General features: G+C 28.9%; 3 protein-coding genes across 4 annotated transcripts in view; 2 read left to right on the top strand and 1 right to left on the bottom strand.

The window, feature by feature from the left end:
* The window catches only part of LOC101234739 (uncharacterized), a 77,134-nt gene extending 75,916 nt beyond the window's left edge, over positions 1 to 1,218 (top strand). For both annotated transcript variants that reach the window (XR_010637413.1, XM_065792441.1), the window contains exon 23: positions 636 to 1,218. Coding sequence is in view for 1 of the 2 variants with exons in the window: in XM_065792441.1 (XP_065648513.1) it covers positions 636 to 761 (126 nt within the window). In the remaining variant the exon portion in view is untranslated. The remainder of the gene's footprint in view (positions 1 to 635) is intronic.
* Positions 1,219 to 9,795: 8,577 nt separating this feature from the next.
* Positions 9,796 to 11,498, bottom strand: LOC136077970 (uncharacterized). The gene is made up of 2 exons (XM_065792440.1): positions 10,800 to 11,498; positions 9,796 to 10,716 (listed from the first exon to the last, which is right to left on the bottom strand). Exon 1 carries the CDS (start codon positions 11,332 to 11,334, stop codon positions 10,855 to 10,857), a length of 480 nt encoding a protein of 159 aa, XP_065648512.1. The 5' UTR covers positions 11,335 to 11,498; the 3' UTR covers positions 9,796 to 10,716; positions 10,800 to 10,854.
* Positions 11,499 to 15,571: 4,073 nt separating this feature from the next.
* LOC136077969 (uncharacterized) lies at positions 15,572 to 17,923 on the top strand. Its single transcript, XM_065792439.1, has 2 exons — positions 15,572 to 15,707; positions 16,159 to 17,923. Exon 2 carries the CDS (start codon positions 16,159 to 16,161, stop codon positions 17,764 to 17,766), a length of 1,608 nt encoding a protein of 535 aa, XP_065648511.1. The 5' UTR covers positions 15,572 to 15,707; the 3' UTR covers positions 17,767 to 17,923.
* Positions 17,924 to 23,006: the final 5,083 nt, after the last annotated feature.

Genomic DNA, 23,006 nt, shown 5'->3' with positions numbered 1-23,006 from the left:
AAGACTGGTCAACAAAACTTTTCTTCTTACCCATAAAGTCTTTACCTAGGAAACAAATCTGGCTACTGTCTTCTACAAGAAAGTAGCCGGATGCAGTTAAAATCTTTTCTAAGATAAGTGTTTTTATCGAGACACTGTATTTAGCTTTTGGAATATCGAGACACTGTCTTTAGCTTTTGGAATACTGTTTTAATGTTTGAACTGGCTCTTCTATAGTTTTTTTTTTACAGACAATGTGCAAAAACATACGACTTTGAAGCAATGTCTCATCGTTGAAAATGTCTTTTTTACATACATAAAAATACTACCCTAATGAGTGTTTTTTATTATATATCAATATGCATAAATTCTAAAAACGTACACTTCAATTCTCGTGGTCAAACACCGTGTAAGTGCGTGTTGTCCCATTTTCACACTTTTTTATTTAGAGTGGTAGTAAATGTAGTTTTTTTTTAATAGTCTCGTAAGCTTTCTCTTTTTTTCCCATTTTGGTCTTTGGTTACCTTTCACACTTTTTTATATGACGATTTTTATGATAATCAAAAATAAATACTGTCAATGTTGGTCATAAAATGGATGCGTATTATTTGCTAGTAAACTGATAGTTCAATATTTAAGATGTTATTTTATTTTAGATTGTTGAAGATTTGCTCACTGGTGTTGGAGGTACATTGAGTTCAAAAAAATCTGCTATTGACAACCTTCATGACAATGTTTTATTTCTTTCGAAGCAAATTCCGTGTGCAACTCTGTCGAGATAATACACAAATGCGTTCAAGCTAATGTTTGCTTACGCAAAATCATTCAAATGGATGTTTTCGCCGAAGCGAAAATATTAAAGCTAATGTTTGACAATGATTTGAGAATTTTTGTATTTTAAGAGTTATATGGTGTGGTTGCATCAAGTGCATTCTGGAAGTGGGTGTTAAATGAATAGTACCAGTAAAACTGCCCTAATATTGATAAAATTATCTCTAACTAATAATTTCCGGTTTTCAATGATTTATTGGTTTTTCATACTGTATAGTACTACGCATGCATGAATCGAATAGTACTACACTTCAAAAAATGTCTTCTTTTTTGCAATTGATGATAATTTATCTGTAATGTATTAGATCTACAGGAATTTTCTATTTATTTTTACTTTATTTTGTGTATAAATATTTCTATATTTCTATGTTTCTTATAAATTAAAGTTATTAAAAAATATTTATCTATTATATTTCAAATGTTTATTTAATGTAAAATAAAAATTTATAATTTGGGGAGAATAGTGTCGGATATATTTCTATCTGTAGTTATTTATGATTTTTTTAAATTTCTTTTAATAATGAACTATAAATGGACTAAATAGGTGTTGACCTATTGTGAAAGCAATATATGTTCCTATTTATCCCATATTTATTGATCCCTACCCGGATCAATAGGAGCACATTAAAGCAATATGTGTGAAGCAATATAGCAATATAGAAATATATAAGCAATATTTGTGAAAGCAATATGTGTTCTATTTATTGATCCCTATCAGGATCAATAGGAGCACATTGAAATAAAACAAATATTGAATTTAAGCATAGATTTTTTAACTCATTTATCTCAAGAATGAATTAATTTTATAAAAATACTTCATTCCTGAGTTGTCGATTGACACTTTAATAGCTGGTTCATTAGGGTGAAGCGATTTGAAAATTTTTGAAATTAGGTTTGCCTGTGTTGTTTTATCTTATAGTAAAAAATAATCTTGTTAAAATATATATATTTTTTAACAAGATTATTTGAGCTTCCTAGTTAAATGCTCTTCCACGGTGCTCTGTGATAAGTGACCGTAAGGACAAAGGAAAAAAAAATGCTAGTTTTGAAAATATTAATTTTACTTTATGAAAATTTTGGTTAACAAAAAGATTGCGAAAATGTACCTAAAACGTTGTTTTTTGCAAACTTTGTAGAAAACAACAACAAAAATTATTTTTTACAGTTTTAAATTTCAATGGGAATCAATAATAGCATATAGTTCTGCGTCTTATGAGTCTTGGCATAGTTCGGAAGAAGAAAAAAATTTATAGTCTTAGGACTCATCAAAGTTTTTGTATCAGAGGGGAACCTCAAGAACTTATCTAAATTGTAAAATATTTTTTCACTTTTTTTTATAACTAATATAACATCATTCGCATCTCAGGAATGCTTTATTTCAAACATTTTTTTTTTCTTGCTTTGAAAATCGTTCCACCCTGTTCTAAATTTTTTTTAGAAACAGTTTGAAATCATTTGTATAAAGCTGGAAATACGATATATTTTAACATTTATTCTTATTGCTTTTGTTAGTTTACAGAGCCTACGTGGTAAAAAATCCTTTGCTATTATAGCTTCCTTTTAAAATAATCCGTTTTTCTATTTTTGTAAAATGAGACGCCAAATAGTTTATATTGGTCTAAAAAACGTAGTGGTTAAAATAAATCATTTTTTGGCTCAAGGTCTTTTTGGTTTGGTTCAATGGTTAGATCAAAGCTGTTTTGGATGATTTTGAAAACATTCGCTTCTTTTTTGAGAGTTTATGCGCTTAGATGTCATAAATATTTGTAGAATTGTTCAGCACATAGGGAAGTAATATATTAAAATTGTCACAAAAATTAAACTTAATTATCGCTACTGATCACATTAGTCAATCAATTTTTTTATAGTTTCTTAAATTTTGAGAAATAACATTCCTCTTGTCTGGTAAAAATAATATTAACGATAAAAAATGACCAAATTGGGGGTAAAAAAATGACCAAAAAGGGGTTACAAATTTTGTATCCTCATAATTTTTGAATCCTAAGAGAATGATACTATGAAATAAGATGAAACTTAAAATTTATTGATGAATATAATTCTTATTGAGAATAGCACACAAAATACTTCTATTAATTTGCTGCTCTCATATTTGGGGCAGGGGGCAAAATTTTGGGGGTCTTGCTCCAATCATCGCAATTTTTTGCAAAGCATCCTTATTTGACATAAGTATGAACACAGCGGCGGTTTTAAGCACAGGCAAAGCAGGCATTTGCCGGTGGCCTCGCGCTCAGGTAGCCTCGCATTTTTTTTTCTTAGTACAAGTAATATAAAAAAATTTTTTTAGTACAATAAATATAAACAACGAAACTCATTTATTAAAATTCAATATAATGTATGTGTACAGTATTTTTATAAACAGTATTTTTATAAAATATTCAACTTTACATATACATCTATTATTATGTATGTAGCAATTTTTTTTTGCGTTATACATAATGCCTGGCAACCATATGAAAGAGTATGATTGTGACAAATATATCTTTGATATATTTGTCACAATCATAAAGATATATTTGTCACAATGATTGTGACAAATATATCTTTGCCCATATACACCTACACGTCTCAAAGGCTTTTTCTGTTTTTCCATCCTCTTAACTGAATGACTTTTTGTTTGTTTGTTTATTTATTTTATAAAATATTGTCTTTAAATTTTTACTGTTGCGCAAGACATAATCTGAGCAGTGATGGGATGTTATGCTGGTTCCGGGTATTTGTTGTAGCGGTTTCTCTTTGAGCCATAGATCAGTGTTTATTCCATGTATAGGTGTTTTATCCATTGTGGATTCGATAAAGTATGGCAACATTTGCTAACAGTTATTGACAATAGTCCCATAAGCGGGGCTGCCCCCTCCCTGGGAATATCCTTGGTGAGTTGGTGAAGTCTAAAGTTGGAGACTCTCCTTGCATTGCTGTTAAAGCCATCTTGGGTTCTTTGATTTACGACTGGCACTTCCCTTATTATTGTTGTGGCTTTTATATTCACTCCTTACGCTGGCTTTTGATTAGACTCGACGTTACTCGTCCTGGTACGTTTTTGGTTTTATATTGAAAAGATTTGTGGTTTCTGTAGTATTATATTTGTTTGACCTCGCTATGCCATTTTTGTTTTTGTGAGCACTTTAATGTCTTCATTAACGATCTTTTTATTTTTCCTGACAACAATTTTGTTTTTAGTTTCTTGTTTGTTATAGTTTGTTATATTGCTATAGCTATAGTATGATTGTTGTTGGTATAAAAAATGTTGTGCTATGATTGTGTGCGAGTTACAATTTTTTGGTATAATGTAAGTAATGAATGATGTAAAAAACGAAATTAAAAACTCATAAAAATTTTCAAATTAAAACTCATAAAAAACTATTTACGTTCCACTATGGCTCAAGACCGCTCATCTGCATTAGCTTTAATATCCATTTAAAATAAAATAAGTTGGTCCTTGGACTGTTCTGATTTAATTGATGAGTTTGCGTCTTTAAAAGTCAGAAAGGTTAAGTTTTAAGTCAATGTAATCGATCCTCCTAAAATCTGCGAAAAAAATAAATGGTATCGCATTTTGAGTAGTCTTATTAGTGCATCTTCATCCAAAATAAAAAAAATACTTAATGTACATTTAAAACCTATGTGCGTTTTTTGCTTCGTTACGTTCTAATAAATATCCAAAACACAATAGAAGGCAAAAATTAAAAACTCAACTAATATAATAGAAAACTTGCCTATGGCCTCGCATATGGTAAATCCGCCACTGTATAAACATATAAGATGTTTGGAGTATATGAAAGAAATAAACATAAATGTTTGGAGTATAGAAAAAGAATTTATATATATATATATATATATATGTTTATATATATATATATATATATATATATATATATATATATATATATATATATATATATATATATATATATATATATATATATATATATATATATATATATATATATATATATATATATATATATATATAAACTATGTTAGTGTATTCTACAAACAGAGTGCTCAATGTTCTCAAAGAACAGAGCAATAATAAATTAGTAAAAACACTTATGCATTTTTTGATTACTTCAACACTGTGTTTCACCATCAGTAGGTTCATCAGGAAGAATCTTCTTCCTGATAAACCTACTGATGGTGAAACACAGTGTTGAAGTAATCAAAAATTAGATAAGTATTTTTACTAATTTAATTTATATATATATATATATATATATATATATATATATATATATATATATATATATATATATATATATAAATTAAATTAGTAAAAAACACTTATCTAACTTTTTTCTTCAACTTTAAGTTTCACCATTGCTGGATCATCAGGAAAAGTTACTAAATCTCAAAAAAAAATTCAATTTATAGAAAAGAATATTTTACAGGAAGTTATAAACTATTATAAAAAAAAATTTTAATTACTATATTTTTTTGGTTAACAGGAAGTTACAGAAAGTAATTATTAAATAAATTTCTTTGGAATGGGGATTGTTTAATTTGGTCATTTGTTTATATAATTTTTTAAGAGGTATTTATTTTCGGGCCTACATTTAGAAATTAATTCAAATTTTTTATTTAATAAATTTTCCTGATTTAAATGAGTAATTATTTCAAATTTTTCTTGCAAACATAGCATACATTTTTTCGAAATGTTATTATAGGCAGGGCCAGATTTTAGAATAGACCATTGTAAATGAAAATTTTTCTTTTTTTCTTTTAAATCCCAAATATATTTTGACAGCATAGTGTCTTGAATATTTTTTGTGTTTAAACGATTGTTTGTGATTGGCATAACGTTTTTCATATTTCAATGAAATGTGAAAAACGTTATGCCAATCACATAACAAAGAAAAATTAAATCTTTTTATCACATAAAAAGATTTAGTTTTTCTTTTGCTCAAATAAATTTTAGTAGTTGGTCTCTCACTAATAGTTTAATAACTTTTACAAATTATTAATATTTTGAAATGTAAATAGCAAGAAAACCAGAATTGTCTATTAAAAAACGATCTGCAATATTCACAGTTATTCACGATCTGCAATATTCACATTTTGGCAAAAAAAAAGACTCTATGAGTCAAATAGCAATAAAATTCAAAATTTTGACTTCAACGGTTTGAAATATTATAAAAAAGAAAGAAGAAACTGGATGTATAGTTTATCGAAAACAATCGATACGCCGTTGAATTATCTCTGCTGCCCAAGACAGAAGAATTACATTCACAAGTAAAAGAAATAGATTATTAATTGCTCCGGAAATAACCCATGCATTGAATAGTTCTCGAGGAGCTCCAGTACCAGTGACAATGGTGAAGAGGCGATTGATGGAAGCAGGATTTAGTGGCAGAATAGCTGCAAGGAAACTATTCCATTCGTTCCAAAATAAAAAAAAAGACTAGATTGGACAAAACTACACGAAAAACGGACGATTGATGGGTGGAAACGTGTTCTTTGGACCAACAAGTCAAAGTTTCAAATCTTAGGCTCCAAGAAAAGTTAGTTTGTCCAAAAAAAGGTTGGTGAACGGATAAAAAAACAGAGTGTAATATCTACTGTGAAACATGGTGGTTGTAGTATTATGGTTTAGGGCTGATTTGGTGGTGATATCACAGGTGATATTGTAAAAATAGTGGGAATAATGACAAAAGAAGCGCCTTAAAACATTTTTAAAAGTCAATCCAAACTTCAAAACTTTGTAGAAATTACTTGAGTGATTTAAAGAATGATCAAATATTGAAAAGAATGATTTGGCCTCCCCAATCACCAGATCTCTCTCCTATCGAACTTTTATGGGATGAATTAAAAAGAAATATAAAAAATTAATGCCTAACGGTGCAAAAGATATGTGTAAAAAAATTAACATTGAGCGGCTAAAAATTGACTTTAAATATTCTTAGCAGAATGCCAAGAATATGTAAAGCCGTTGTTGCCGCGAAAGAGGTTACAAAGATGAGAGAGTAAACAACAAATTAATTTAATAGAGTTTTTAAATTTTTTTATGTGAACTTAATAAATAGTAAAATAGCCTACATTTCATGTAATTTTTGCTTAAACTTTCTCTCCCAGTAACAAGTAAATCTTTGATAACTTTGAAAAGTACGATCATTCGAATAATTATGTATGGTAGTATATATATATATATATATATATATATATATATATATATATATATATATATATATATATATATATATATATATATATATATATATATATATATATATATATATATATATATATATATATATATATATATATATATATATATATATATATGTATATACATACAGTGGGGTGCAAAAAAAAAGCCACACTAATATTTTTTCTACATTTTAAGTATAAAATGTATAATCAAGCAAAACAAAAAAAACTGGATGTGGCAGTGAAAAATTTAGGACAGAAAAGCTATGTTTATATATAAACTAATATTTACATAAATAAAATCTTTAAAAAAAAGATTAATATGGACACATTTAATATTTTAGAAAACATCTAACGGATGTAGAAATTAGACGAATTATTGAAGCTGCTGACCAAGGAGTGCCTCACAGAAGGATTGGAAAGCGTTTTAAAGGAGAAAACTCAATTATTAGTAGATTGGTAAAGAAATATAAACACACTGGTAAAACTGAAAGGTCTGCTGGATCTGGGAAAAAGCCTAAAACTTCAAAAAAAGAAGATCGCTACATTCTTAACGCTGTCAAAAAAAATCGTAAAATCACATGTTCTGAAATAAAACTAGATTTGAACCTTGCTAATATCTCAAAGTGGACAATATCTCGCAGAATAAAAGCATCCGGTGATTTTTTTTCTGGAAACCAAATTAAAAAACTCTTTGTTAGTGAAATCAATCTAAAAAAACGATTAAAGTGGTGCATTGAGCTTTAAGATTGGGCATGTGAATAATGGGCTAAAGTTATCTGGAGCGACGAGTCTGCTTTTGTTTTGTTTTATAATGGTCGATCTGACTGTTGGAAATTAATTGTGGAAAAATTCAACACCTAAACATGCAAGGCAACAATTAAACAAGACAAAGAGATTAATGTTTGGGGTTGTTTTAGTACACACAAAGTTGGAAAACTTTACCGGGTGAAGGGCATCATGGACCAGCATATGTATCATAAAATCTTAGTTAATCAGCTTGGACCAAGTATAAAAGAACTTTTTCCTAATAGTGACTACATCTTTCAACACGATAACAATCCTAAACATATAGCACGGTTGAATAAAAGATATCTAGAATCTAAATCGATACCAATTATGTCTTGGTTAGCACAGTCTCCTGATTTAAATCCAACAGAAAACCTTTGGTCTATATTGGATAGAAAATTGAAAGATTGTAAAGCAACAAATGAAGATGATTTGTTCCAAATTCTTTTTGTTGGTTGGAATGCTTGGCCAAACAATTTATTAAAAAGACTTGTAGATAGTATGCCTTCTAGATGCGCAGAAGTCATAAAAAATAAAGGATGGCCAATTAAGTACTAAAACAGCTGAAACCTAAAAAAATACTTTACAAATCCTAATTTCTTTTTATTATATGTAATATACAATGATGTTATAAACATTTTTATCAAAATAGTATTACTTTTATTATATGAGTCTCATTTTTTGTTGCTGTTTTTTTAAAAAAAATTAGTGTGGCTTTTTTTTTGCACCCCCTGTATATATATAATGTTCTCAAAGAACAGAGCAATAATAAATTAGTAAAAACACTTATCTAATTTTTAGTTGTCTTTAACACCATGTTTTACCATCTGTCGGTTCATCAGGAAGATTCATCAGGCTTCCTGATGAACATACTGAGGGTGAAACATGCTGTTGAAGACAACTAAAAGTTAGATAGGTGTTTTTACTAATTTATATATATATATATATATATATATATATATATATATATATATATATATATATATATATATATATATATATATATATATATAGTATATATATATATATATATATATATATATATATATATATATATATATATATATATATATATATATATATATAAATATATATATATATATATATATATATATATATATATATATATATATATTCATTTTTTAAAACTGTTGCCAATATTAGAAACTCACGGATAGTAATGATTAAAAAATTAAATTCTTTTTTATGAAACATTTTTTGGGTTTTTAAATCTATATTTAGTTTTGTAATAAATGATATATTAGGGTGTTTCATTTCCGACAAATTTTCGAAAATGATTACGTTACATGCATAACGGGGTAAATAATATGCCAAAAAAAAGTCTGAAAAATTTTCAAAATTTTAAAATGTCATCTAGAGGTCGCCATCTTGAAAAAACAGCGTTTTTTACACTTTTTTCAACTTTAAACTTGAAAAACTTAAAAAATAATTTAATTTATGTTACGTTACTGGGTGTATATATTAAACGTTATTATATGAACATTTGGTGAAATTTTCAGAAAAATTGGTAAATGTCTAGAGGTCGCCGTATTAAAAATAAAGCTAAAAAACTTGTTATTTTTTTAAATCTTAAAAAAAATTTAACTGGGCTATTTTTAGGCTTCAGCTTTTCTAAGAATAATAATTAATAAAGAAGATATTAGTAACATACAAAATACTATAAAGTATTAATTAGTTTTGATTTCGAATCGGATGGATTTTGCTTTCTGTGTTGTTCGACAACTTGCAAAATAAATTGTCGTTGTTCTTCATTTTGTGCACACTCGCGGAAATCACCAATGAGTTTTATTCCTCTTTCGGCGCAATCATTTGTTACCTCTAATTGTTTAACAAAATCGTCTGCAGTTCGATAATCTTGGAAGAATTTCCACTCTTGTGGATTCATCTGGAGCCATTCCTGGTTGTTTATTAGTCCTAATAAATCAAAAAGAAGCCACGACCGTGGTCCAATTAAAAAATAAATAACGGTTGAAGAACTTAATGTCGGAAATTTTGGTTTCCCAATTAAAAATGTTTTTGGTCTTGGGGTAGAAAAAAGTTTCTTTGCCATTATTGTTCTGGTAAATTCTGACAATTTTTCATTAAATAAAGATAGAATAACAAGCTCTTCTGTTAAATACCAAAGGTGACGGTTAATCGACGAAATCACAGCGGTTGCGATATCTGAATCTTCTTCTTGATACCAGTTCATTGCAAAAAAAAAATTTGAAGTCATCAACTGGAGCAAATACGGAAATCCTCGAGCGGAGAAAATGCATCGAATAAAAAAGACTAATAAACTTAGCCATGCGGTGGATCATAATTTGCTCATTATTGGACATAATAAATTTATTAGATAAGAGTTCCATTTTTAAAATATATATGGAATGTGACATAAATCTGGCATTGTGAATTGCACCTGGTTTGTGAATTTTGAATATTCTTTCCATTGATAGTTTCCCCCCAAGGTAGATAATAGTTAATTCAATTAACTCAAGATAATCTTCTCGCGGAAATATTTTCTCTTCGAGGCATTGGTAAGCCCATTTCAGAACTAAACTTGCTTGATTAAATATTTCTGATTTAATATCAGTAGGCCATTTAAAAAAATTCAGGTTTGAGTAATCAATATCAATTCTAGAAAATTCGGCTCGGAAACGTTGAAAAATAGGTTCATCTGGACTTTTGCTACCTCCTCTTAATGCGGTAAATGCATGCTTAATGTGTAGCTCATTATGATGATGGCGACATGCGAGCCATAGAAGAGGTCTCTTTAACTCAATTTCAATTAAAGTTGCTGCTCCTTTTTTATTACCTGTGTTGCTTGCTGTTGTATCAAAGCATATACCAACAATGTTTTCCAAAATGTTCCAATCTTGCGCAAGTTTCACGACCTCGTCACATTGAGTTTTACCTGTCGAATCTTTAATCAAAGGTACACCAATAAGTTTCGGCCTGCAAATAAAACTTAAGTTAGTTTCTTTGAATACAAAAATAAAAAATATACATAGGATTTATATAAATAAATAAATAAGTACCCGTTAAGAGATCCGCTAATAAGAACTGCTACACGTTCTTCATTATGAGCTATGTCTAAATGAAAAGCTTCGAATCCCAGTGCAAAATGGCCTTTTTAGGTTTGTTTATCTCCCAGTCAGCTTTAATTGACAGAACAATATTCTTTCGCGCATTTTGTCTTTGACGATGCACAGCTGATACTGACATAGAAATTTCATTAAGTTTGCCTCCGCTTTTGCAGATGATAGTGGATTGAAATAGAAGTTGTAGGCGAACTGATAAAGAACATCGATCAGCCACAGATGTCGTTACTTCTGAGAACTTCTTTGATGATATCTCTAGTGAATTTGTTAAAGGCACCTTTCTTTTCTTTAGTGGTAAAGGAGTAAACTCTGTATCTTTTTGATCTTCTTCGTCAGCACTTTCAACTATTTCACTGACATCAAAGGCACTCGATTTTTGATCATCGGTTGAACTTCTCCGAAAATCTATGCTTAGTCTATCTTCTCGACGTTCTAAAAATTTTGAAACACCTAGATTGATGCTACCTGTCATATGATACTTTCTGCTACTCTTTTGATCTTCATAAAATGCCCAATCTTCTTTCCATTTTGGTCTACGTGATACTAATAACTGTTCATATGCATTTACTGCTGAAATGTCGCAAAGTTTCTCAAGTTCATTACAAAATGTGACAATTTTTTCTTTTCCAGCTTTAACATCTCAACTTGCGTGATCAATTTTTTTTATTTTCACCATTTCCACAAACAATTTGGTAAGCAATGAAAGACAAGAGTTATCTGAACGAACTGGTACTCCAGCTTTTTCCCAAACTTCCTTAAGCTCACCAAGAACAAGTTTAAAAATATCTCTTGCAGAAGTGTCGCCTTTTGAATAAAAATGTAAATGAGAGTATCTACCCAAAACATGTTTTTTTGTTGGTAGACGACTGAAACTTGATAATTTATTGGATTCAGGGTAACCAATTAACCAATCTTGATTATTTTTTCTTAGGTTCATCGTTACAATAAAATATTCGTTTTTCCAACTAGTTTTAAAATTGTTTTAATATTTCAATTTTGCTAATTGAAATAAGAACGAATTTTTAAAAACAAATTTATGAAATTTATATACATACGTCCAGATGTTTATTTTGCAAACTATTTAATCACGCAACAACTTTTAGTGGTCAATTATGCTCAAAACATAAATTATGCATTTTATTTAAGGCGAAAGCATTTAAGCAATTATTCAGCAAAAAAATATGTTGAAAAAATAAAACTTTATAGTTCGGCGACCTCTAGACATTTACCAATTTTTCTGAAAATTTCACCAAAAGTTCATATAATAACCTTTAATATATACACCCAGTAACGTAACATAAATTTAATTATTTTTTAAGTTTTTCAAGTTTACAGTTGAAAAAAGTGTAAAAAACGCTGTTTTTTCAAGATGGCGACCTCTAGATGACATTTTAAAATTTTGAAAATTTTTCAGACTTTTTTTTGGCACATTATTTACCCCGTTATGCATGTAACGTAATCATTTTCGAAAATTTGTCGGAAATGAAACACCCTAATGATATATGTCGAACATAGATAATTTTTTAACTTGAATGTGAGTTATACAAATCAATTAACAATATTTTTTTATAACAGGCACGTGCAGGGAGTATTTTATAACAAGTACAAGGTAAATTCTCTATGCGGCTGCCAAGGTAGCAACAAGGGTTTTTACCTACCCTCCTCTAATTATTATTTTACAAAAAGATGATTTTAAAAAGATGTATATTTCAGTTAAATATATCAAGTGCTACTTAAAAAAATCAATTTTGATAACTCGAATTTGTTTTTGCCTTACCAATCTATATTTTATATAAATTATATAATCATACAGTGTATGATTGTATTATATCACTGTATGATATTTACACAGTGCTGTATTGCAACAAAGCTTTTTATATGCTTTAAGGCAAAGCCTTGTAGAGGTATGAAACTTCCTCTGTTGAAACTATACTAAGCATAATTAGAAGAAGTTGGGCAATATTTTAACACAAATATCCATTTTTTTTGTGTATAGCGCTTTATATTAAATATTATTTAAGAGTTAATTTTAGATGTTTTTAAAGTACTGTTGATTTTCTTTGGTTTTTAGAGAATATTAAAATATTAAAAAGTTAAATAACATTTTTAGTACATTTTCTTCTAAAGGTTCATTTTAGTCTAAGAAAATTTCATTTTAATAATTTTAATTTTCAATTTCAGTAAAATAATTTTTGCATAATTAGTTGTCAATTTCTTAAACAGAAAGAACACAGTACAAGGTAAACAATGGCATAACTCATTTTGAAGTTTTAGTTTTAACACCGTTAGTTAATATATAGTTTAAAAATTAAAAGAATAAACTATAACTTTGGTACGATAAAGAAGATCGGCATTTCTTGAAATATGTTGCAATAAAATTACTTAGTTTTCATATTTTGATCCGTTTGCAAAAATTGAATAAAATAGAGTCATGAGAGAATGTTTAACCCATAAGAGGTGCAGAGACATAAATATAAAATTAAAAAAATAAAGTAATTGTCTAATCGGTATCGCAACTTTTAGATGGAATGAGAAAAACAGCACGAAAACTAGTTCATGGAGCAGGCTAACGGAGGAAGTTTTTAAATGAAATGAAAAAATTAATGGAGCATTTATTATTGAGCGCCTTAACGACAGGATTAAAACACCATTTATCTCCCTCCTTTTTAAAACCGACAGTTTATTTTTATTTCTTAACGGAAACTCAAATTCTCCGTTAGTTTAACGGAAAGAAGTGAATACAGCTGTAGAGTCGTGGTTAAGCTACCCAACGCCCTCTAATTTGAGGGGAGGGTGGAGGGGAAAGTAGTCTGCAAATTTAGGGTTTTTTTTTGCAAATTTAAGAAGATTTTCTTTTTTTTTATAATACCTAATGGAAGTTTTTTTGGAGACTCTAATATTATAATATTATTGCATAAAAGCAATTAATGACAGGTTTTATGAGGAGGAGGGGCTCCAAACCACCAGGGTCTTCGAGATCGCCAATGGTGCCCGGGTAAAAAGTGAAGAACGGCGCTCTTATTTCAAACCAAAAAAACTACAAAATTTTATAAACGCAGCAAATATTTATTTTTGATACAGCACATTGTATTTCTGCTTTACTATTAATTCTCTGGATTAAGAAACGGTTTATTAATCAAAACTGACGTATGATTTAAAACATTAGTTTTAAAAACTAATAAACAAAAAGTCAATCAACAAAATTTTTAAGAAAGGTGAAAAAGGCCTATAAAAGGAATTTTTTAAGCTTTCCTGGCGGCTCAAACATCGATGGCATTGTCGTAGCTCAATTTTTTGGCCAGCTCTACTTCAATCAATTTAATCAAATATCAGTAACGCAATCCTGGCCCATGGTTGAACGGAGAAAGTTTTTTACGATTTTTTAGTTCATCAAACAATCGTTTACTCTCAGCAATTGACTCAGTAATAGTGTTGAAAATCCGGATCATGATGTTAATGTATGCAAAAAGGCGCTCATGTTATTTATTGAAAATTTGATTGAGTAACTGCATTGGATTTCCATGCTTGAAAACTGTTTTGCAGGCATTATTAAAACGGCGAACTTCTTCAATGAGATTTTTTTTGTTCTTATCTCTTGGATAAAACCGTGTAAGCTCTCAAGCTTTATTTTAAACGGAAAGATCATCATTATCCTACCAGATAAAAGATAACACAATGCCAATCATTCTGCTTGCCTCAAATCGTGAATTAGTCTACTGGATCAATCCAAACCAAAATTAAAATGTTCATTTTGAATTCTTTCTTTTGGCTTAACTTATTTTAGAGTCAACAAACTTAACTTATTTAAGAGTCTATCATGCTTCATTGTGAGCACTATGAACATAGGTAATATTTTCTATTTATCACTTTGGCAAACGTAAATTTTTTTAATTTGCATTCAAAATTATTTTTTTTAAGTGACTAATTTCAAAATATTTATTCCAATAAAAAAAATTGAAACTTAACGTCGCACACAATATTTATCTGCATTATAATTTTGTTAATATTTTTTTTCTCTTATAATATTATTAAGTCTTTGTGTAAAGTTAGGAAAAAAAATTTTTTAATAAAAGTTACAAATATTTTATTAAAAATGTAAACTTCAGATAAATTAATCAAGAAATAATTATATATATAAATATATATATATATATATATATATATATATATATATATATATATATATATATATATATATATATATATATATATATATATATATATATATATATATATATATATATATATATATATATATATATATATATATAGGGGAGAGTTGCCGAAATTGGAACAGCTCCTTAATTGGAACACTTAGCTTTATTTAGAAACTGGAACTTATTCTACTTTCATGAATATTTTTTCTTGTCAAGAAAATAATTTTCTTTATTTTTTGAAACTTCTAGTATTTAAACTTAAAAACTGCACGTATGTGAATAAAATTACTTTTTTTTAAAGAAAAAATTTTTTGCGATCTAATTTTATCGTTGCATTTAAACGATTACAGAAGCTTAACGATATTAAGTTTGATGATAATTTTTTAAAAATTTTAAATTTTAAGGGTTTCAAGTCTATGTGATATAAAGAGCTTATATCGTAATTTGTTACTTGTATGTAAATATTTTGCTACAACACCATGGTCCTATGTTGCCCAGAATGGAACTTCAAAAGTTGCCGTAATTGAAACAATGTCATCTCATAACACGCTACTTGACGTCCGAATTATCAGAAAATTTCATTAGTCCGACTGTATAATATTTTTTAAAGCGAATTTCTTTTATAGACATAGTATTATTGTTAGACATTTGTTGCTTTTTTGGAATTGGTATTTAGTCTTGCTTTAAAGTATGAAATGATTTTTCACAAAATTTTTTTCATAGTCTAAAGTCTAGTCATAGTCTAAGGATATAAAGTTGATTGTAAACATCGTATACTTTAATTATTAAATCATTTTATCTTTTAGTAAAAAATAAAATGTAAAAGTTTTACAAAAGTTATACATTTCTATTTAACGGATAAACTTGTAAGACAACATAAAGTATATACCCAGCATAAGTTTTTTACTGTATATAGAAGTTAATATATAAAGTTGCAAACTTTATATACTTTATATAGATTTTGATTTATATAGTTAATGATTAACTAAACAAAAATGATGAAAAATAATGATTATATAATGAGTATATAATTAACTTAATCATATATGAATAACAAATAAACATATGAAAAAATAAGCCTGTAATAAGATTATAAAACTCTCCTTATGTATCTTCATAGTAATTTGCTTTTATTTTAGATGCAAACACCACGAAAATATGGAAAATGGAAAGTAGAAAACTTGAAAAAGGCTGTTGAAGCAATAAAACAAGGAGAAATCAGCTTAAATGAAGCCGCTTATGAATTTTGTATTCCAAAAGCAACTTTGTCAAGGCATATAAATGAAAAAAACAAAGTTGCTGTTGCAAATGTGAAATTTCATGGTCGACTTACCACCTTACCTAATGAAATTGAAACAGAACTAGCTGATCACTGTTTATTATTAGAATCAATGTACTTTGGATTAAGGATTGATGATCTTCGTCGTCTAGCATTTGATATTGCGGAAGCTAACAACATCACACATAATTTTAACAAACAAACACGAATGGCAGGAAAAAAGTGGTATTATGCATTTATGCAAAGGCACCCACACCTGTTGCTTCGTGGGCCTGAATCAACATCAATTGCACGTGTACAAGGTTTTAATAAAGAGCGAGTGCAATCTTTCTTTAATTTATTTTCAAAGTTATACATGGAAGAAAAGTTAACTCCAGACAGACTTTATAATATGGATGAAACTAGTTTATCAACAGTACAAGATGGTCAGATAAAAATTATTAGTGCAAGGGGCAAAAAAGGAGTTGGAATTATGACTAGTAGTGAACGAGGAAATTCAGTAACAGCTGTAGTTTGTGTATCTGCAGCAGGGTTTTATGTTCCACCAATGTTAATATATAAACGCAAAAGAATGAAGCCAGAAATAACAAATGGTGCACCTCCAGGAACTGTATTTAGTACTCAAGAGAAAGGATGGATGTCAAATGAAGGTTTTTTAGATTGGCTCAATCATTTCATTAAAGTTGTTAAACCTTTAAAACAATCAAAAGTTTTGTTGATAATTGATGGTCATGTTACACATTCAAAAAATTTGGCAGCGATATATCTAGCACGAAATGCTGGAGTGCGTATGGTATCACTACCTCCCCATACTACACACAGACTGCAACCATTAGATGTTGCGTTCTTTGGACCACTTGGTACATACTATGATGAAGCTATGCGAAAATGGATGCGGTCACATATATCACCACCAGTAACAACTTGGCAAGTTGCAGAATTATTTGGTGACGCATATAGTCAGGCAGCATCATTGAGAATTGCTATGAAAGGATTTCAGGCTAGTGGGTTGTGGCCTTTGGACATAAATGTATTCACTGATTCTGATTTTACAGCCTCTTCATTTACTGATGTTGGTCCTTCAAACAATCTTCAGTCATCTGAAAGTATAGATGGGATGACAAAACTATCTACAGATAAATCAAGTGAAAAAAAATTAAAATGTCATGTTTCAGTTTCAACTTTGTCTCTTTTGCCAGTGGTTTCACTTGAAGTAAAAAACAAAAAAAGAAGATCACGAACAACTCAGGCGGCTGATCTTACAAGCTCCCCATATAGACGTGCTCTAGAAATTACACCAAGAAATCAAAAGCACACACTAAATCAAATAGCTTCCAAACAAATTAAAAAATCTACAAAAAAAAAGCTCACACTAAATCCAATAACTGCCAAACTATTTCAAAAACCACAGGAAAGCAAAGTTGCACTTGACTCAATCACCATGGACCAAATGAAATTGAGCACATGAAATAAAATCACCATCGCCACCACAGCACATCACATATCACCACTACCATCCCAAGTGCAGAAGCTGCAAGAAAAAAAGACTTATGAATTGCGAAAAAACGATTAAATATTTGTTGTAATTTTTATTTGTTATTATATCTTTTAAATATCTTTTATTAAAAAGCTAATCAATTAATTTTTCCTTTGAGCCATAAGTTTTATAGCTGTAATTTATTCAAATATTAGAACTGTTCTAATTAAAGAATATATGTGTTCCATTCAAGGAGACCAGTTGCCTTTATTGGAACAAAATGGTGCCTTGAAAAATCAAAGTTTATATCCAATAAGGGTGCGATCAATAGAGTCGAATCATTAATAAAAGCATAGTAGGGTTGTATATCTATATTATTTAATTCATAAATGTTTTCATAGTTAAGCCATCTTTGGTTAAAAAATATTTTTTCCTAAAGTGTTCCAATTAAGGCAACTCTCCCCTTTATATATATATATATATATATATATATATATATATATATATATATATATATATATATATATATATATATATATATATATATATATATATATATATATATATATATATATGTATATTAAGTGACCTAGGAAGGTTAAGAAAGTCGGGGGAGGGAGGGGAGGTTGAAACAAAAATTAAGAGGGTTTAACGCAGCTAAAATGAAAAAGTTATGATAGAAAAAATTGAAATTCTGAATAAATTTTGGGGAAGGAACTCCCTCCGGCCTTTGTTCCTATGTCAGTGTTTATATTCATTTATATATATCAAGAACCGACTTTAAGTTACTCATTGCCTTTGCTAAGTAAAAATTACTGTTGTTACAACTATTAAATAATTTAACTGTTAACTAAATCGACTAATATATTTTCTAAAGTCGACTAAAATCGACTAACACATTTTTGAAGTCGACTAAAAGTCGGTTTAGTCAAATTTAAATAATACATTTTTTTGAAACTAATTGTAATAAAAATAATAAATTAATCTATATTCGCTTTCTATTTTTAACAATATATTATTTAAATATTATAGCAAAACAATATGAGAAAAGGGTCGCTTCAACAACGGGACAATTTATTCCAAGACCTCAATAATTTAGGGATTACCTTTAATATTTGCTATGTATCAAAGTCCTTACAATCATATCGATGGGGTAATTCTAAAACATATATCTAAATTCGAGCTATATTGAGTTATTAATGTTGAAATGTTGATATCGATGAACGGAGATAATTAAAAATATTATACGCAAAAATGTTGAAGCAATACAATAAAACAACAATTATAGTATGGACTTTAAGTCGATTAGTAGGAAGGCCATTGTCGGTTAAATCGGCTATACGAGTCTTCAAAGTCGACCTTTTTCAAAGTTTCGACTTTCAACTAGTTTTTAGTTGATATAGTCGATAACAACACTAGTGGAAATGGAGATTTAATATTTAGATTCTCACATAAAAAAATCCAGTAAAATATTTGGTTCCATTACATAGTTTAATTTAACTTCGCGTATTGTTTTGGCTATTTCTCACTGAATCTTGCGATTAATTTGTCACTAACTTTCAGATTCGTTACAGCTCTGAAACTTTCAGCACTTGTGTAGTCCTGGTGAGCTTCCATGTTAAAATTTAATTCCAGGGAAGAAGATCCGGGGTAAAGATTGTATTGTACATGATCGCTTTTTTTCTTTAAAATCTTGCTATTGATTTTTCAAGACCTTCCAAAATAGCTTTGAAACTTTCAGCAGTTGTATAATCTTTTCAGCAGTTGTATAATGACGTTTAGATGTTGCATATTAAAATATTTTCAGGGACCGGCGACACAAGGGGGAGCAAGTGCCCTTCCCATCCTAACTTTTTTATTTATAAAGGAAAGACAAAAGTATCATAAAGGAAAGACAAAAATTTTATTTGGATAAGACCAAGTTACTACCTCAATATCGTCAATATAAAAAACAATTCAATTTTTTTGTTTGTTTGGTCCTCGCCAATTAAAGAAAAGAAATAAATTATTTAAGAGAGAGAGAGAGAGAGAGAGAGAGAGAGAGAGAGAGAGAGAGAGTGATAGAAAAAAAAAAGAGAGATAATTAAATAATATATCAAATAATAATAAATAATGGACTATCAATTCTTTTATATTTATGATATTTCTCCCTATAATATTATTATATTTATCATAATAATAATATTAAAAATAATAATAAAAAATTACATACCCTGGCAACTGGTGTATCGTTTGATGTTAAATTTCATTAAAAAGTTGACTGCGTTTAGGGTAAAACACCCTGTGTTCGCCACTTTTTTGAACATAGTCCAATATAAATATTCTATTCTCGCTCTTATTTTTATAAATTATAAATCTTTTAGTTTTAGCCTATTGATCGAGAGTTGGTCTTTACGATGCCTATAGAATAAATGACCTCCGATAATAAATACGGGAGTAATAGCCTCCGAAAGAGCCAAATGGCGACCACTAGCAAGAAACATGTTCGCCATCTGGGAATTTCTAATTTTTCTAGAGTTCGCCGCAATTAATTTTTTTGTAAAAATATGTCTTTTTCTTTTTAATAAAGATTTATTTTCAAGTTTAAGTTATTGTTAAAGAATCCAAGTTTTATATACATTTTTTTTCACTTTAGTTACAAGTTAAATTAGAAATCTCCGGTCATATCATTGCGTGGAATAATTGTTCTTACCTGAATAAGATGCTGTTTTAGACTTTCTTCTTTTGTTTGCATTGGCTTAGTATACACAACTTTTTTTTTTCTGGGAGTTTTGTTTTCTTTGCCAACTCAGTTGCCAAGCGTTTGCTCATTCTTTCAACTTTTGCTCTGTCTTGGTATTTCTTTTTCTCTTTTACTTCCGCCAAAATAGATACAACTTGATCTGACGTCACAACAGGTGCTGATTGAAGCTCTTGCGCAGCAGTGCGAACTTTAGCTAAGGACAGCTTATAATTGTACGATAAAGAAAATATATTTTTATGACCATACATATCACTAAGTTCAAAATAACATAAAATCAATATTAAGATAAAGTTAAAAAATGTCCATGACTAACCTAGAGCTTTTTTGGGCAAAGGAAACCACCTATGGTTGATCATGACAAGAGTAATATGGACCTTTTTTGTTTAAAAGCTACCACAGGCAAAGAAGATATCATTTTTGTTTTTGAATTATTAGAAGAAAAATAATGGTAATTAATTCCACTTATAGAGGGTTGGCTCTTGGGAGAACTTGGATTTGTAGATGTACTGGTTTGTGTCTCCAATCGCCTGTTTTTTTCAAACACAAAATCAAACCAGTTTCTTCGTTTGCTTGTTTTAAACACGTCAAATCTAGGACAACCCAATACAAAGTGATCACAACTTTTTAAAATTCTGTATAAAAATTTAAATAATAGTTTAGCAGAGGCTTTAGATGTTACAAAATGTTAAACCAATTAATTAAAGAACATATAATTGTAGAAGGTTGTTTAAAATTTAACTAAGTATATAATTTGTCCCAATCCTATATTGTGTTTACAAAAATTATTTATCACTTACAGGTTTATGTATGACCCAGCTGCCTGTGCTTCAGTGGAACTTATTTTAAGAAGTTTCTCACTTAGTTTAGTCTGAGTACTTACATTCAAACATAATATTGGTTCTACTTGGGTTAAAACTTCAACATAGCCACCTTGATTGACACCAAGGTGCTCATCCCCAGCATGTTCCTCTTGTAAGGTTAACTTTGTGTAATCAATAGCATCAGGATTAAATGGCTGTAATCCACATTTCTTAAAAGCACTTTTAATCTTCACCTCAGTCATTGATTTTGAATACATCGGAAGAAAAAGACTAGTGAACGTTTCTTTAGTAACATAGGAGTTGCACTATGTTTTATGACCCTCTGCAACCTTTAACCATGCTTCATGTTTAAGTACTTTATGAGAGCCTATTTCGTTACAAATTCTATTGATAATTTATAATAAATTAAATCCTTAATAGATTTACAGCATACATACCTATCTCGTTACAAATTCTATTAATTATTTATAAAGTTAAACCGTTTGACCCGGTATCTTCTAAATTACAACCCTCAAAAATTATTATTAAACCGTATAAACATATTATCACGAATTATTGATTAAAAACCAGTCACCCTAAACCACTTGACGTCATGAAACATTCTAGTATTTACCTTAATAAATTCACAGTACACGAAAAAAAGGTGAAAAAATAAATTTCTGGGTAGAAAACCTAATAACTGTTTCTATAAGCTGAAAACTTACGTCATATTTAATGATATAACTGGAAAAAGTATTTAAATTAAAATAAAATTATTAATATATGTTATGAAAAAGACAAAAAGGTTTATAAACAGGTAAAGTTATAAATTATCAAAAGTAGCGACTACTAGAGAGTGAGTTTTGCGAAGACTGGAAAATATTTAACTGCTTATTACACGGTTAGTTTTAGATAAAATTAAACCATACCCATATCGACAAGTGTGCAAGTGTTCATGCTTTACAAAAAAGAAAAAAAAATTCTATTTTTTTGACTTTTTGTTGTTGTTGACGATGACAAGCTAGAGGGTTATTTTGCTTCCAGTGGTCGCCACCACCACCCCACGCAAACCCTTTCAAACTCATCCACTAAGTCTTTGTTTATAATATATTTCTGCATCATAATAACAGTCTGAAAAAAAATGCAAAAAAATTATAAATAATATGTTTTTTGAGTGATTATTCCAAATCTTATCTAAAATTTGTCATTAAACGTTAAGGATATTTGGTTAAATTTTTTTTTGCCGTAGATCCTGTACCTTTTTTTTTAAAGCTACGATTGTCAAATTTTTGTCAGTTATAAAGAGATGATCGGAGTTTTTTTAGATACGATTTCAACATTTTCCAGCAATTAATTTTAGCTCTGCATATTTTTAGTGACCAAGTGGCGAAGACAAGGTCGCATGGCGAACACTGCGTATTTTACCCTAAACTGATTTTTTGACCAACGCGTGGAAAATACTTTAATAAAGGATCTAAATCTGCTAAAGCTTTTTTCATTTTAAACCCAGAGTATGCTACTGCAAAAAGGCCTAAATCCAAAATAAAACTTTATACAATCCATACGTGTCTCATGATATATTTGAAAAACTGTTGCTTTTTGCAAGCGAACATTGCATTTACAATCTATGGATTAAATGTCTATATTTGTATACCCAGTGAAAAATAAAACCGCGTCCCACATGGGTT

This window comes from Hydra vulgaris, chromosome 03 (genome assembly GCF_038396675.1).
Source record: "Hydra vulgaris chromosome 03, alternate assembly HydraT2T_AEP".
Lineage (NCBI taxonomy): Eukaryota > Metazoa > Cnidaria > Hydrozoa > Anthoathecata > Hydridae > Hydra > Hydra vulgaris.
This window is presented reverse-complemented; position numbering and strand designations above follow the sequence as displayed.